Consider the following 16,023-nt stretch of genomic DNA (forward strand, 5'->3'; position numbering starts at 1 on the left):
TTATTTCTTTTTAATGAAAAACGGTCTAAATCTTACACACTGTCCCTTTAAGTATTTAAAGTCAACAGTCCTGAGCGATGGAGAGTGTGGAAAAGCGGTGAAGAAACGTGCAGTGGCAGCCTGGAATGGGCAGAAAAAAGGGTCAGGCAGGCGTAATAGAAAACTTTGAGCTTGAACGAAAGCAAAGGTGAACATAACTATATGGTCACACCTGCAATGCCGTTTGGCCTGGAGAAAGGGCTGCTGGGGAAAAGGCAGGAGGAAGAGATTAAAATCCTCAGGCTCCTTTTGGGAGTGACCAAGATGGACAGAGAGGCCAGGCTGAGATGGTTCAGACATCTCCACATGAGAGATAGTCAATATACTAGGTAGAAGGATGCTGAATATTGAGGAGGTTGGTAGAGGACATGAGGTTAGTTGGACAAGACAATGTGGTAGACAGGCAGTTGGTTTCTCTGTGGCCACCCCTGAGGGGAACAGCTTTTGAAAGATTCCCCCAACTCTACAAAAATTTTGTCATGTTTTTATTTGTTGGTGTGCCATGACTTTTTTCAAAATATAAAATAGGATGATACTATCACAATTTAATATACTCAAGCACCAGACATTTATTTTAGCAATCCAAACCGTGCTTACCACTGCCCCACCGAGGCAAGTTCTTCAACGAGACAAGCCTTTCAACGTTTGAAATCCATTTACAATTAACTTGCGCTCTCTAGCCACCATTTGTCGCACTGCACCCAAGGAAACCCTAGCCTGCATGTTCCAAATGACACGTCTGTAGAGATGGATGGAGCGATTAGGCCCAACATTTTCTGCTCGGTTGTTTTACCCCATCTGTAGCAAACCTACCGGCAACTCAAATTGAATTTCAAGTTCAGGGCACAACGTGTTTTTTTTGGTTGAGCACCGCCGCCGTTTTTGCGCATAAAAGGCCCTCTTTCCGCTGCCGTCGTAAGCTCCGCCCTCGCACGACCGCAGTTTCCCCCAGTCGAGATCGGATGTATGCACACCTAAGATACAACGGGGCCGTTTGGGCAGCATCGGGCTGTAGTTTCCGAGTTGGGGCGTCACGAGCCGCTTCCAGCATGGATTAGAAGTGTTTGGGGTCGTAGTATGATCGGGGCGGTGGCGAGCGCTTTGCTACCCGCGGCCCACTGCCGGGATGCCGACAGCGAGCGCTCCTACGAAGACCTGTTCGAGAAGCTCGATACCAATAAAGACGGCAAGGTGGACGTGGCCGAACTCCGGGCGGGCCTCAAAGCCATGGGGGTTTTCCGGCAAGGTGCAGCGCAGGTACGAGTCGCGGGCGCCGGAGCCCTCCCTGCCGTCGCCTGCAAACTTTGCTGCATGAGCCGCTCTCTGTGTGTCTGTGTGTGCGTGCGTGTTTGCAGAAAATTGTAATGAGCGGCGACAAGAACAAGGACGGCAGTCTGGACTTCCACGAGTTCACCAAATATCTGAAGGAGCACGAGAAGAAACTGCTGCTGACGTTCAGGAGTCTGGATAAAAACAACGACGGTATCAATTGCATCACCGTCAAAACGTTCGGCGAGAGATCACGTGCAGTGGCACGCATTTAGCTCAGCAGGAAAAAAAAAAACACACACACACGCAAACAAGCGGCGACTGCCAAAGGATTTGTTTGGATCAGTACTTTTCGAAGTGGCAACATCCGTGAACTCACAACGTACAAATCGTCTAAAGTGTGGTGTCAAACATACTGCCCACAGGCCGGTTCTGGCCCGCGAAAGGGCTTAATCTGCTCCTCAAGAGGATGAGCTGTGAGAATGAGCTGATTTTTTTTTTTCTTGAAATGTTTTATGATTGGCATGTAAATGCAATTATTTGTTGTTTTGTACTATTTTGGACAATATAACAAATAATAATAAATCTGAAGTTGTTGTTTTGAAGTTATATACATTTATAACATGACTTTATTGGTCCGGCCCACTTGGGAATAGATTTTTATTCATGCGGCCCGTAAACTAAAACGAGTTTGACACCCACAAGTTCATTTGGTGAAAATGGAGACCAAAATTCCATAACAGTTTTGGCCTCGTGTATTCATTTTTAAGAAGACACATTAATCATAACTAGGAATGATTATTATTATTATTGATACCAGTGCCGATACCACCTGTTGGAACTTTCACATTTGTTCTTAGTTTTGATTGCGGGCCCAATTGAATAATAGTATATTGTTTACATACCTTTGTGAAAGATTCCTGCGCGTTCGGGTATGAGCCGGGATAAACACACATGCACACGTTCATCGCGTCAACAACACTTCGAAGATTTATTATTACCAAATTGTCTAATGCAGTTTACAAGCCAATTGTCCAAAACAGAGATCTCTGAATCATTCCCGTGTCATGGTGAGAATGATGCCGGTTCCTCATCCGCCGCCCTCTTTTATATTTGCCGGTCCACCGAATGGGGGTTGTCGCCGGTCCATTCATCATGTTGGGTTGTTTCCTGTCCTCTGCTGCCCCCTTTCGGTTGGAGGATTCCAGTCCAGACGTTTCAGCAACTGTGTAGATGCTTTTGAACACTCAAATACACATTAGAACGTTCTTTTTTTGCACCATTATATAGCCCTGACTTTTATTGTTACATTCATCCAATCTTTTAACTCCTCTCTCATATGGTACGATATTTCAGTATTTTATTGTTTGCGCCCGTAGGTGTGTGTGTTTGTGTGTGTGCATGGGTGTTTGTGTGTGTCCCCACCGTCCCAGACCTGTGGACGCCAATCACCTCTGTGTATTCGAGGTCGATCATCAAACAATGCATTCTGGAGGACTTTACCCCCACTCCTATCTTTTGTGGTGCCCCTCTTTTGTTATTGCCGCCAGTAAGTCCCTGTTTTACTGACTGCATCACAAAGACAAATGATCGCACCAGGTGTTGACCTCCTGGGCCGGCTCCACAGAAAGTTGCTACTCTGAATTTTTATTGCCAATCAACCTACTAAAAACTACATTCCTTCAGTCCCCCTTTTGATCTCTCGAAGAGGAGATCAGACAATAACCACGCCCTCATCGTCATCACTCGGTGCAATCTCATGATGTGGCATGAGCGAAAGTGGCATCATGTGTGCGGAATCCTCACCCCGTCTGCCACCTGCAGTTGCTAAAATTAACCTTGCACACAGCAAACGACATAGAGGAATGCAACAACATCCACAGGAGACCAGGATCGCCAGGAAGACAGAGAGCGACGCCAAAACTGGCATCACAATGCCCTTCCATCTGCCAAACACACTATGGACCAATCCTCCAATGGGTTCCTGATCCCTGAGGCTTCTTACAATTCCAACAAGAGAGCCTTAAGCCTGCAGAGAGCTCTGGTCTCTGGTCACAGGACCATCAAGGGCAGTATTATTGGGGATTGTAGGTGCAACACATTTCACCAAACATGGAACAGACCCCTTCCTCTTTAGCCAACAGCATGCCTAATGCCATCCTATTTTGCACTGTCATCAGTGATGTCGGAGCCAACTGTCCAGCCAATCCTTCTACCGCATCCCCTTTTGGCGTGAAACGCCAACCAAAAGGACAGCTCCTTTGTTGTAACTGACACCTGCGCCTTGATGTCCTCTAGGATTAGTGCCGACAGCAAAACCAACGCCGACCGTTCTGGTCGCCTCGCGTGGGAGTCCACCCAATTGCCACATGCTAAATTAAAATCGTTGTTCATAATCTGTACCCAAGTGTGGTGCATGCATCGTAATTTCCAATTTTACAGTGTGCAAAAGAGCTCTAAACCAATCATTTGAGTACCCCGGTATTCCAAATAGTTCTCACTTGCTCGTCCACCACAAAACCCACTCAAAGGGACCCATCGGAGGCCCTCCAACAGCATCCATCAGTGAAATGGATCAAGTGTTCATGTAGAAGAAGAATGTGCTAGTCTGGTTTGGCCCACAGCCCCTGAGAAACACGCATTTCACAGCAATGAGGTTCACTTTTGATACCAATTCAGCCACATATACGTCACGTATGTGCAGTGTTGTCAGCAAGGTGAACAATCAATTTCAACCGTGGGAACATTGTGAACGATGATGACCTATCGAACTAAGCTACCGACTGTGTTGTTAAAATATAAATTTTCCATAAGATGGCCACCACAGTGGCAGGATGAGCAGTTTATGATGGTTGTGTAGTTTCAATTGCATCTAATGACATGGTAGAATATGTTAATTGTTTATATACAATTTGCCAGTAAAATGAAATGCCATTAGAGACCGTTTCGACAACTCGTACATTAAGATAGAAAGGTTAGTTATAACCAGGCGAGGCAGGCGTGCGGTGGTTCCGAAGGAGGGCCACAATCAAGTGAACCACTCCTTTCTTCGCTACCGGGGTCCACTCCAACACTACACCAAAATCCTGCCGTAGCCACACAAATCAAAAGGAGAGCATGTGTTTGAAGTATGTGATTCAAGACGGACCTTCTGCGTTCAGCAATCTTAATGGTTCCAACCGCGGTGGTGACATGCCTCAGCAAGACTACTTCTGCGCGACAATACCTTTTCTTTTTCAAGGTCTTTAAGCCTCTCCTGAGTAGTAGGAGGAGGACCAAATGTGCCATGATGTGACACGAGACAGGGGTTTACCCCCCTGCACAAAGAATGTCCTCCACGCACTGCACTAGGAGGGCATCGATCAGTGTGTCCATTCTAGCTAAATGTGGTATCAGGGACTTGAGTGGACAGCCCTGAGTTTAATTTGAACCCTTGTTGTTAATGGTGCTAATTTCAATTTGAATTCTATGTGTGTGAATGTGTAATATTATCAACACTTCTCGGTTGGTGGCAGATAGACAAAATCCTTTGCCAAATCTATCATTGTGAAACTCTTAAACCTTGGATGCAAGGCTGACAGCAGTCTGTCTGAGAATAGCAAGGTGTGATGTTTACATCGACTTTGTGTTCAGATTGATTTTGCATATACTATGTGTCAGGGTTTTCAATTGACAACGCAAGCAAGACATGCAATTTAGCACTAAGCTCATTTGGTATCACTGAAACTGTTTGTGAAGATAGGTCACATTTGGCAAGAATGCCTTGTTTTTTAGTGAACATCGATGGCAGAACACTGAAGAGTCCACAAATCGCCTTCAATGTCATCAACAGCTTTTGCATCTATGTCTTCATGGTTTCTATCATAAAGGAGGGTGCAGTGGTAAGGGTCAAGAGGCCGAGGGAAAGATCGGAGTGTCAGGACCAAGGGCTTTCAGATCAGGAAGAAGAAGTGAATTCAGGTACCTTCAGACGTTCCTGGTTTCAGGTTTGCAAAGTGGATGCCACAACATGCGTTGAGTCTCAGGAAGAGTGTATTTCCCCCTTGGTTTGTGCAAAAGTGGGAGGCTCTGGTTTTGTGAGCAAGGTCTCTTGTTGTTCAGTTCATTGGGTTTGCGAAGCGTGGGCAAACCGATGTTGCACTGACTGTCCCAGCACCTGTATTTGAACTTGTTACGTCCATGGCAGTCATGTGGGTGATTCAGCAAAGCAAACAAAAGTCATTGTGTTTGCAATTAGTCCATACCCCTCCCCAGGGGGTACCTGCCGTGTTGTGCAGGTATTGTCTGCTGTTGATCCAGCTCTTGTACTGCCATGGCAGTGACTTGGTTTTGCCTGGAACCGTAGCATCCTCTGGCCGCCCAAAACTTGCCCAGGATGCAGGGTGTCCAGTGGTGACTGCAGAGATGCCTTCCTCCCATGATCAGTGGAAACACTCCCATAGCATCCACTCCTTCTCCTTCTCGTTCCACCCCAGGGCCATCCAGCTCCTTTCCAGCCACGCCCATGGCCCCCACCATGGCCACCTCCATTGGGCTGTTCAGCCACCGCATTTTATTGTCTTTAGGTTTTTCTTTTGCTTTGGCCCTTGTAGTTTCTTTAAGTGTTCTATTTCGTTTGAGCTTCAGCAGCTGGTTTTTCCCATTTGGTATGCTCAAGCTTTATTTTCTGTGACCTTTTTCGCATACCAACTTCAGTGAACGAATGACATGTTACTGAACAGCTGTACCAGCAAGGTAATTGTCCCACCAGGGCTTGTGTGCCCCGGATGGCCAGAGGCTCGTACCGCCCACATCTTTAACATTCATGTAATTTTAAATTTGGTATAAGCACTACTCCTCTCTCAGCTTGCAAGTCAGTTGTGTGTGTTAGTTGTGTGTGTTACATTTTTCCCCCATTGCCGGGGGTCATTAACGGTAACCAAAAGCTCTCTGAATTCAGTTTGTGTATTGCTACATTGTGGAGTAGATGCTCGTGCTGGAGCGGTCCCCCCCATCCGCAAACCTTACCTCTGTGCAGCGATGGATGGATTTGCGCTCCAATAAGTTCATGGTGGCTGGGTGCTACCTGGATGCCAGCATGCAATTTTCCTTTGATGTTTATAATTGGTGCCATCATGTCGGGCGATTCCATGCCGGTGAGCGAACATGTGGGTGGCACCAAAGAAATGGACATTTGTTATTGTGTTTGCAAGCGACAAGTTGGATACAATTGTTCTTTTTGACTTACCCCTGGTCCCACGTATTCCGGCATACTTACACCAGGGTCATATTCTTCACAAATTTTGCTCTGAACCCCCTTGCTGTGGAATGCACCTAATGTCTCTCTTTCTCTTTTTTCCACTTGCGGTTTGACTTTCTTCACTTTCCATTTTGCCTCTCATACTTTCGGATTTCTTTTTCGTAACAATCTATCATTCATCTGACTCCATGTTTCTACGATTTCTTTTAACTCGCTGTTTTCGTTTCCCACAATTCTTCCATTTCACGTCTGTCTTTTTCAGAGAACCCACAACATTTGACCGAATGTCTGCCAGCTTCTCGTGTACATTAATCATATCCAAACAGTTCACTAAGTGCCTTGGTCAATCATAGTCTCGTTTACACAATAGACAACAAAACAAATTAACCCACAAACAATACAACAATACAATGAATGACGCACACACAAATAAACTATTCTCACCACTAATCTAGCCGGTTTTTGAGGGCCCCAAAACTCCCCAACGTATACCGAAACGTTGCAATGCTCCCTCGCGTCCGGGGTTGCGCCAGTCTACGGCGAGGCACGTACCGAATCTGACTTCCCAGGCACGTTAAAACTTTACCTCCCCAGCCACAAAGCCCGTACGATTTCACTCCCCAATCGTACCGTTGTACACCGAATCTGACTTCCCAGGCGTACTTTGGTACGTCGAATCTGACTTCCCAGACGTACCGGGACGCGCTGAATCTAACTTCCCAGACGCTCCCCCTTGCGTGACGAATCTGACTTCCAAGACACGCGCAATACTTATGTACAACACAAAACACAAAAAAAACGTAAAAAACAAAACACACAATACAAACCCCGTACAAAAACACGAACTAAAACACTATTAACAATCCTGCATCGGTTGATCCACCACTTCCACGCCTTGATTTATTGTGCTCAATATACAGAATTTTAATGGCTTCTGCTTACCGGTACATGTGCGGCCGCTGGCGTGGAAAATGGAGAACAACCTCGCTTCTCGAACGACGTCAACCCATTTAAGCGACTAAACGTTGCGCATTTGTTAGTATTCCGGCTCATCACGTCGGGGTCACCATCTGTTGGAACTTTCACATTTGTTCGTAGTTTCGATTGCGGGCCCAATTGAATAATAGTATATTGTTTACATACCTTTGTGAAAGATTCCTGCGCGTTCGGGTATGAGCCGGGATAAACACACATGCACACGTTCATCGCGTCAACAACACTTCGAAGATTTATTACTACCAAATTGTCTAATGCAGTTTACAAGCCAATTGTCCAAAACAGAGATCTCTGGATCATTCCCGTGTCATGGTGAGAATGATGCCGGTTCCTCATCCGCCGCCCTCTTTTATATTTGCCGGTCCACCGAATGGGGGTTGTCGCCGGTCCATTCATCATGTTGGGTTGTTTCCTGTCCTCTGCTCCCTTTCGGTTGGAGGATTCCAGTCCAGACGTTTCAGCAACTGTGTAGATGCTTTTGAACATACTCAAATACACATTAGAACGTTCTTTTTTTGCACCATTATACAGCCCTGACTTTTATTGTTACATTCATCCAATCTTTTAACTCCTCTCTCATATGGTACGATATTTCAGTATTTTATTGTTTGCGCCCGTAGTGTGTGTGTTTGTGTGTGTGCATGGGTGTTTGTGTGTGTCCCCACCGTCCCAGACCTGTGGACGCCAATCACCTCTGTGTATTCGAGGTCGATCATCAAACAATGCATTCTGGAGGACTTTACCCCCACTCCTATCTTTTGTGGTGCCCCTCTTTTGTTATTGCCGCCAGTAAGTCCCTGTTTTACTAACTGCATCACAAAGACAAATGATCGCACCAGGTGTTGACCTCCTGGGCCGGCTCCACAGAAAGTTGCTACTCTGAATTTTTATTGCCAATCAACCTACTAAAAACTACATTCCTTCACACCCTAATTTCAAACTGTTGTTATTCGCAGTGGCAGCGCCTAGCAGTATTGGCCACCCACTTGTGATTAGAATGGGAAATTAACATACATTTCTTGCAATTAGAAAAAAAAGCTACATTTCGATATAGTTTTTTAAAATGTCATTTTTCACTCAGGAAACTTTACGCGTCAAAAGTAATAGCAGTATTGGTACATGGTATTAGTATATATGACTACTCAAGAATTCCGAGTACTGGTCTCGATTTGCTAGTAATAACTCACATTATTATTCGGGTAGCCTCTACTATTCAATAGGGTGCGGCACCAAGGTAAAACTAAAATCATATTTAAGCTTCAACTGACAGTCTTTGAAATGTGTTGTTCCTATCTGGGTTTCATGCTGCCAATTCCAATCTTGTGGAAGACTTGCCAATACGATTCCAATCACCTGGATCAGCTACACATGTTTTGCAATTTTAGAGCTGCTCACTAACTATTATTTTAATCGTCGATCTTTTTTTTAATTTTTTTTTTTATACTTTGTAGAATCAGATTTAAGCATTTTATTCAAATTATTCTCCTTTAGTGGGTCTCAAATGGGGCTACATTTCAGCAAGTATCACCAAATCTAATTCCAGGAGTTTTAATGCTGTGACAGGAAGAGAACAGCTTTCTTTTCAAACTAAGCACAAACCAATTGAACATGAAGCACTGTGTTGCTAAATTGTGTTACACTGATTCTGTTGCAAAATGTATGCCTTCAATTTTGTTAAGTTTTATACGACTCATTGACATTAGCGATGCTACCATTCCACCGATGAGCCACAGATACAACAGATGAAAAAAAATGTGCCTAGAGACAACACTTCGAATGTAAAAAAGAGTAGACTAAAACGCAGAGTGCAATTGTTATCTTTGCGTTAGGGCACATTGATGCCACGGAGATCCAGCAGTCCCTGGCAGAACTGGGCTTGGAGATCAGCAAGGTGGACGCCCTCAAAATCCTGCAGAGGTTGGCATTTGGATCTGAATCCTCAAAAGCCACGAAACCTTATGACACTATCCCTACAATATTCTGTAAAAAAAAAAAAAAAAGTGGCATTTGTGTGTTTCCTCCAGCATGGACATCGACGGCACCATGATGGTGGACTGGAACGAGTGGCGGGAGCACTTTCTGTTTCACCCCGCTCACAACTTACAGGAGATCATACGCTACTGGAAACACACTTCGGTAGGTACCGACCCCTTCGCACGCAGATGTGAAACTCAAAAACGGGCTCATAAAACGCTTTGCATCAATAGTCACCTTGCGATTGATTTGATGGACATCTGTGCACCACACTCTACATTTTGGCCGCTGCTTAATAAGACTTGGCTGTCGGAAATAATTAGGTCAGGTCTAATCTGCATAGAAACATTACGTTACCTTGAGCTTGTCAGTGTGATGGTGGCTGTTTTTGTAAATGCCAAGAGCTGTCAAAAATGATCGTTTGATCGACAATTTTAACAAGAGTAATCGTTTAAAACCACTGTTGAGCATGAAATGATTGGAATCCTTAAAATTCAGCCACTCTACAGTAATATTGTGATTTCTGTAATCCTTCGTGAATTTAGTTGATCTTTTGTGTCTAATCAAAGACGTTTGATTTTACCTAGGAAAAGCATGATCAAACCAATGACAAAAACTTTCAAAAAGTTTGCTGAGTACGTTGCCAATCGCTCTTGAGTAATATTGCTAGATTGTTGTTGTTTATTTAACACATACAATACATAATTAACAAAGCTTATTTGTAATTAAACCAAATGTGTAAAAATGTCTTGTAATACACTTAAACGCAAGATAAAATTGTATTCCGATTATTCAATAGGATCAGTCATAGTGACAGTTATAGTAAGATTGTATTTGTCGTATTGCCACTCTTGAGACGCACATCACTGAACCACATTACTTTTGACTGGCGTTTATTTTTGGGAAAACTGCATGTTTTTCTGAAGCCTGGAACAGTTCAGTCAAACCTAGCTCTGCTCACGCTCTACTTCACGTCATAGTCTTATATTCTCCATTGCTCTTGAGGTAAACATACCTTATCAATTTACCAGACTTTGTTGAGTCCAATGTTTAATTGTCACGGTAGGGGGCAGTTTGTTGGAAACAGTGATAACGTCACACATCAAAAAAAAAAAAAAAAAAGATGAAGTAATGCTGTTGCCGCGGCACGTAGGTGCTGGATATTGGCGACAGCCTGGCCATTCCCGACGAGTTCACTGAGGAGGAAAAGAGCTCAGGCGGTTGGTTGAAGCAACTGGTGGCTGGCGCCGTGGCCGGATCTGTATCTCGCACTGGTACGGCCCCTCTCGATAGACTGAAGGTTTTCATGCAGGTAAAGGCGCACCTAAGGTTAGTCCTTCATTCCGCTCTGAAATGTAAATAAAGCGTTTGTATGTGCCACAGGTTCACTCCAATAAAAGCAACAAAATTAACCTAGCGAGAGGTTTCAAGCAGATGATTAGCGAGGGTGGCGTCACGTCGCTATGGAGGGGCAACGGCATCAACGTTCTAAAGATCGCACCCGAGACAGCCATCAAGTTCATGGCCTATGAGCAGGTAGCAATCCTCTAGAAAAACATGTTGTTTGTCATTTGATGGGGAAGCAGTAAAGCATATTTTTGGGGTTTGCAGTTTAAGAAGTTGTTCTCATCAGAAGGTGAAAACATTGAGACTCACAAAAGGTTTCTGTCCGGCTCGCTGGCTGGAGCCACTGCGCAGACCGCAATTTACCCCATGGAGGTAAGGGGTGGCCAAATGCATACAGAAAAATAGAATGACACACACAAAAAAAGCAAGCGACCAAGCACAATCATTAAGCAATTATTAAAAAACACAGGCATTCTGTCCCAAGAGCTAGCCTCTGTAGCCGGGGATCGGTACGCCAAGGTCCCTGCCCCTGGCTGCCGCCCAGCTCAGTACCCATCCGACGTCTTTGGCCCCTCCCAGAGGTGGTGAGCCCATGTGAGGGGGGGGGGGATCCACATCATCCCATTGGTGCAGGCCCAGCCACCAGACAATCTCCAACGAGCCCCACCTACAGGCCTGGCTTCAGTGGGGGGCCCCGGTGACCCGCGTCCGGGCAAGGGAAAACCGAATTCAACAATGTTTTTCTTCATAAGGGGTCTGTGAGTAGTGAGGGTAGGATGGAAAGGAAGATCAACAGATGGATCAGTGCAACGTCTGCTGTGTTGTGGTGAAGAAAGACCTGGAAAAAAAAAAGCGAAGCTCGCGATTTACTGGTCGATCTACTTTCCTACCCTCACCTATGATCACGAGCTGTGGGTTGCGACCGAAAGAACAAGTTCCCAAATACAAACGGTCGAAATGAGTTTCCTCCGCAGGTCGTCCGGGCTCTCCCTAAGAGATATGCCGCGTTCAGATGGAGCGCGTCGTCTACGCTATACGCGAGGCGTTTTGTCGTGAGGTCAAGATGAATTTCACTTTTCACGCAATAGTGTCGTGCGAGGGGAGGGGAGTGAGTTTGCTGTGCACTTTACAGTGGATCCAGAAGGGAGAGCATTGCTGAGAACGTTTGACTTCTCCGAGATGTGTCAGAGCCAATATTTTCTCCAACAGCACCTTTATTCTTCAGTGTGTCCCTCGCTTTGCGGCAGTCCTCGTCTGCCCCAAAAAATTTAAATGTTTCAATGTCGCAATCAAGTGGGCGATACCGTGCTAAGTACTGTGCTGCCAGTGCTGCACTATCGTTATCTTAACACAGTAACTACGGTTCAACAGCTGTTAAAAAAGGAAGCAAACGCTGCACATACCAGTTATCCCAAGTTCTCCCTTCCGCCATTCTACAAGCTAGGTGAGTGCTCTTGCTTGGCTCCATTTTTGTATTGAAAGCCCAGCTGGCCATGTTGGGTAGCTCCAGGTGACCGCAAAGCAGCCGCCATGATTCATTCCTGCCCCCTGTGTGACCCGTTGAACGTTCCCAAAGTGATTGGCTGACGCGAGGCGACACAGGGCAAAAGTTTAATTTTTTTTTAACTTCTCGCATCACGTGTAATTACATGTAACCCTGTAAAACCCTGTAAAAAGAGCCAGCCGGGCGCCACCAACAGCTGGGCCAAGGTCCCAGCTCAGATTTTCCTTCGTCACCAGCTTTATCTAAGGACTGGGGCGAGATGAACTAAGACTGCATAGATAGATGGATTGCAATGCACACTATTCTCGACAAGAAATAGGCACATAATGATAACAACCTAATATATGATTCCCTTCACACCCCTGCGACCCGATCCTGGAATACAGTAGTAGATGATGGATGAATGGATGGGCTTTCTGTCAAAGATGATAAGACAAATTAGGTTTGTTTTTGTTTTTTTACACTCATAATGCTGCCTACAATCAAATGTTTTTATTTTTAAAACAGCAACATGACCATGTCAAAATGTATTTTTAGTATTTACCACGGGTCGCTAAACTATGGACGGATACCGCCAATGACATGTAGATTGGACACCACTTTAATTGAATTTAACCTGTGGGAAGCAGCAGGCAATTTTTATCTCTGGAAACATTAGTGAGACTTTAGAGAAATATCTCCCCATTCGCTTTATGAAACGAAGAGACGTCAAAACCACAGTAGCGATTGTTCCTAGCTAAAACAGCACGTTTAAGTTAGCCTGGTTTGTTCAAACGTGATCAGTTGGAACTGTAATTGTGTCGAGTCATTTAAATCTGTTCAACTGCCTTAGAAAAGTCATCTGATGACTTTTACCAAGCCATGTGGGGCACATGAGTACTAGCGGCTTGCATCTAGTGCCTCTCACTGCTGCTGGCAGCTAACATTAGAGCCACCATTAAGTGCTGGTAATAAGCACCATATAATACAATGGAAGTCTTTTTGAAGCATCCTTTGAATTACAGTGTAATTAAGTCTTTTTGAAGCAATATTAATCAGCAGTAATTGGCAAATGAACTTCATTTCAGGTAAAGGAAACTAGAAAAACCTCTCGGGTCAAACTAGTTCCTCGCATGTTCGTTTTTGTTGAAAGATCGCCCATACCACAACATAGTGAAACAATTGATTTAATCCAGACAGAGAGTGGAAAAGTACATTAGGCCTCGGACCACTGTTACGACCATGAGTAGCCGCAACAGAGACAATATTTCATTTTGTGCATCTAAATTTTATACACTTTTGTGGTGTGGCCTCACCGAGGAATGCAAAGTGTGTGTGTGTGTGCGTGTGTGTGTGTGTGTGTGTGTGCGTGAGTGCCTGTGTGTGTGTGTGTGTGTGCGTGCATTCAGCCGTTGTCTGCGGACCAGTCTTTGTTGAGAGGGCGAAGTCAGAGCCATCAATCCTGGTTTAGTATTTTGATAGCAGCAGCTTTCTTGAAGGAGATTAAGTCAGAGTCATCAATTCTGGTTGAGTATTTTGATAGCGTCAGCTTTGTTGAAGGGGATGGAGTCAGAGAGTCCTCAATCCTGGTTGAGTGCAGTGGGAAGCGGAATCTCTCCTGTTGTCTCAAATCCTTATTAAAATTGCACAGTTACATGGACACACTATTTTACTGATACATTGTATTTATAAAAACGTCCCTTACCAGTCTATATGGTGTAGTAGAGTCATTGCTAACGCTGCTAGCATCTATTGCTGCTGACTTTAAAGCCACTGATAATCACTGACAGCAGGCGCCTTATAATATGATGTCAGGATGCTTAAGTCTTTATTAAACAGCCTTAATTAATTAAATGAGCAATTTCAGGATGACTTAAGTTGTTGACATTGATGAGGAGTCACGTCAGACATTATGTTGCGATGGGCTACAGGGCTCTTCTTCTAAATAAAAGTGTACCAAGTCATTGAACTCTTATCTGGGAGGCTACGGTTTATTTTTGAGATTGCATTGTTGTCTTTGTGGCCTGTTTTGTCTCCTTCCCTAAGGTTTTGAAGACGAGACTGACACTAAGAAAAACTGGACAGTATTACGGAATGTTTGACTGCGCCAAGACAATCCTAAAGAAAGAAGGTGTCAAGGCCTTCTACAAGGGCTACATTCCAAACTTGCTTGGCATTATTCCCTACGCTGGGATAGACCTGGCTGTTTACGAGGTACACACACTCATACAAAGGAAGGAAGGAAGACCCCCTCTCTAGCTAGTCTGCATTTTTGCTGCCACAGAGTCTGAAGAATGCGTGGCTATTGTACCACACCAAAGATTCGGCTAATCCCGGAGTTCTGGTGTTGCTGGGATGCGGGACCATTTCCAGCACCTGCGGGCAGCTGGCCAGCTATCCGCTTGCACTGGTGCGCACACGCATGCAAGCAAGAGGTATAATGACTCCCAAATATGATGAAATACCGTACTGTTTAGACATATACTGTAGGGTCATTCATCATCAATATAAAGTGTCTTCAACAAGATGATGTGTTAGTCATCATGACAATGGAGGAAACTCTGCAGTGCCAGTATAACAGCACATGTGCAAACAGAGCTGGCCAATGAATCCAATGAATTTGATTCATTTTTTTTTAAATGGGCAATTTGAATGTATGCTAAAATGTGAAATTGAGGTTTTGCACAAGTGGCAGAATGTCAGATGGCTGCTTCATAAGACGTGTTTACAATAGTTGCCAACTACTTGATGGTGTGGCATTTAAGCAAGCTATGAACAAAGTGCATCTGCAATGATTAATCAACAACTAATCGATTATTAAACAAACCCATTCACTGCCATTGATGAATATAGACATCAGTGGTCTATTTTAACTTGACAGCTATCCAAACTCCAAAGTAAAAAATCTGTTTGAACTTATTCAATATCAAGGATGTATTCCTAAGAATCGAGACATTCAACTGCAGGGTCAAACGATTTGGATGGTCTTTCATTTTATAGTACAGTGGGCCCCCAGTTTATGAACTCCCTGTTTTACGAAGTTTTCATCTTACGAACGTGGACCGCGGCGTTTTTTTGTCCCCCTCTTACGCACAAACCTTTCGTCTTATGAACAATACAGTGTGTCCGCACTATTTTTTTCGCTTTGCTGCATCAACATAGATAACTATTCTCACTTGTCATGGAAACACGAATATGCTATTGGTCTTATAAGGTCACAGTCACGGTCTCAGTCACGGAGATGCCGATATGCTATTGGTCGATTAAGGTCACAGTCATGGTCTCAGTCACGGAGATGCGGATATGCTATTGGCCGGCGTCACATCAATCACAGAAATGCCGATATGCTATTGGCCGAACGCCTTCATCTAGCTTGATGGCACAGCTGGTCTGTGTGTTGTGAAAACTTTGCAAACTTTATGTTAGACATGGCTTCTAAAATTGCAAGTGGCGGTAAAGGAAGAAGTAAGAGGTTGATGACAATAGAAACGAAGCAGGAGATAATTAAAAAAAATACAAAAGAGGCGCACGCATAGTTAACCTTGCTAGTGAGTATGGGCGTAACCGCTCAGCAATATTCTAAGGGCAAGACTTTCCTTGCCAGGGGACGAACCTTGTTCAACAACAAAATGGAGAGGCTTCTTCTATTATGGATTAAAGAGAAGGAAATCGCCGG

General features: G+C 44.5%; 1 protein-coding gene and 1 long non-coding RNA gene across 4 annotated transcripts in view; one reads left to right on the plus strand and one right to left on the minus strand.

Annotated features, from left to right (window-relative positions):
- LOC148415242 (mitochondrial adenyl nucleotide antiporter SLC25A24-like) overlaps positions 1-16,023 on the plus strand; it is a 38,631-nt gene that overhangs the window by 20,285 nt on the left and 2,323 nt on the right. The window contains exons 1-9 of one of the 3 annotated variants that reach the window (XM_088430412.1): positions 1-1,296; positions 1,395-1,521; positions 9,373-9,460; positions 9,568-9,679; positions 10,671-10,829; positions 10,901-11,053; positions 11,129-11,236; positions 14,394-14,561; positions 14,632-14,782. The exon at positions 1-1,296 is cut by the window's left edge and continues 1,774 nt beyond it. In XM_088430412.1, coding sequence (XP_088286538.1) covers positions 1,117-1,296; positions 1,395-1,521; positions 9,373-9,460; positions 9,568-9,679; positions 10,671-10,829; positions 10,901-11,053; positions 11,129-11,236; positions 14,394-14,561; positions 14,632-14,782 — 1,246 coding nt within the window. In that variant the 5' untranslated portion in view covers positions 1-1,116. The remainder of the gene's footprint in view (positions 1,297-1,394; positions 1,522-9,372; positions 9,461-9,567; positions 9,680-10,670; positions 10,830-10,900; positions 11,054-11,128; positions 11,237-14,393; positions 14,562-14,631; positions 14,783-16,023) is intronic. The other 2 variants (XM_088430414.1, XM_088430413.1) reach the window with 2 other exon arrangements.
- Positions 2,276-8,047, minus strand: LOC148415244 (uncharacterized). Its single transcript, XR_015867515.1, has 2 exons — positions 7,490-8,047; positions 2,276-2,554 (listed from the first exon to the last, which is right to left on the minus strand). It is a non-coding gene; the product is annotated as an uncharacterized LOC148415244 (long non-coding RNA).

The sequence above is a fragment of the Hippichthys cyanospilos genome, chromosome 12 (genome assembly GCF_059441005.1).
Source record: "Hippichthys cyanospilos isolate Australia breed blue-spotted pipefish chromosome 12, RoL_Hcya_1.0, whole genome shotgun sequence".
NCBI classification, from domain to species: domain Eukaryota; kingdom Metazoa; phylum Chordata; class Actinopteri; order Syngnathiformes; family Syngnathidae; genus Hippichthys; species Hippichthys cyanospilos.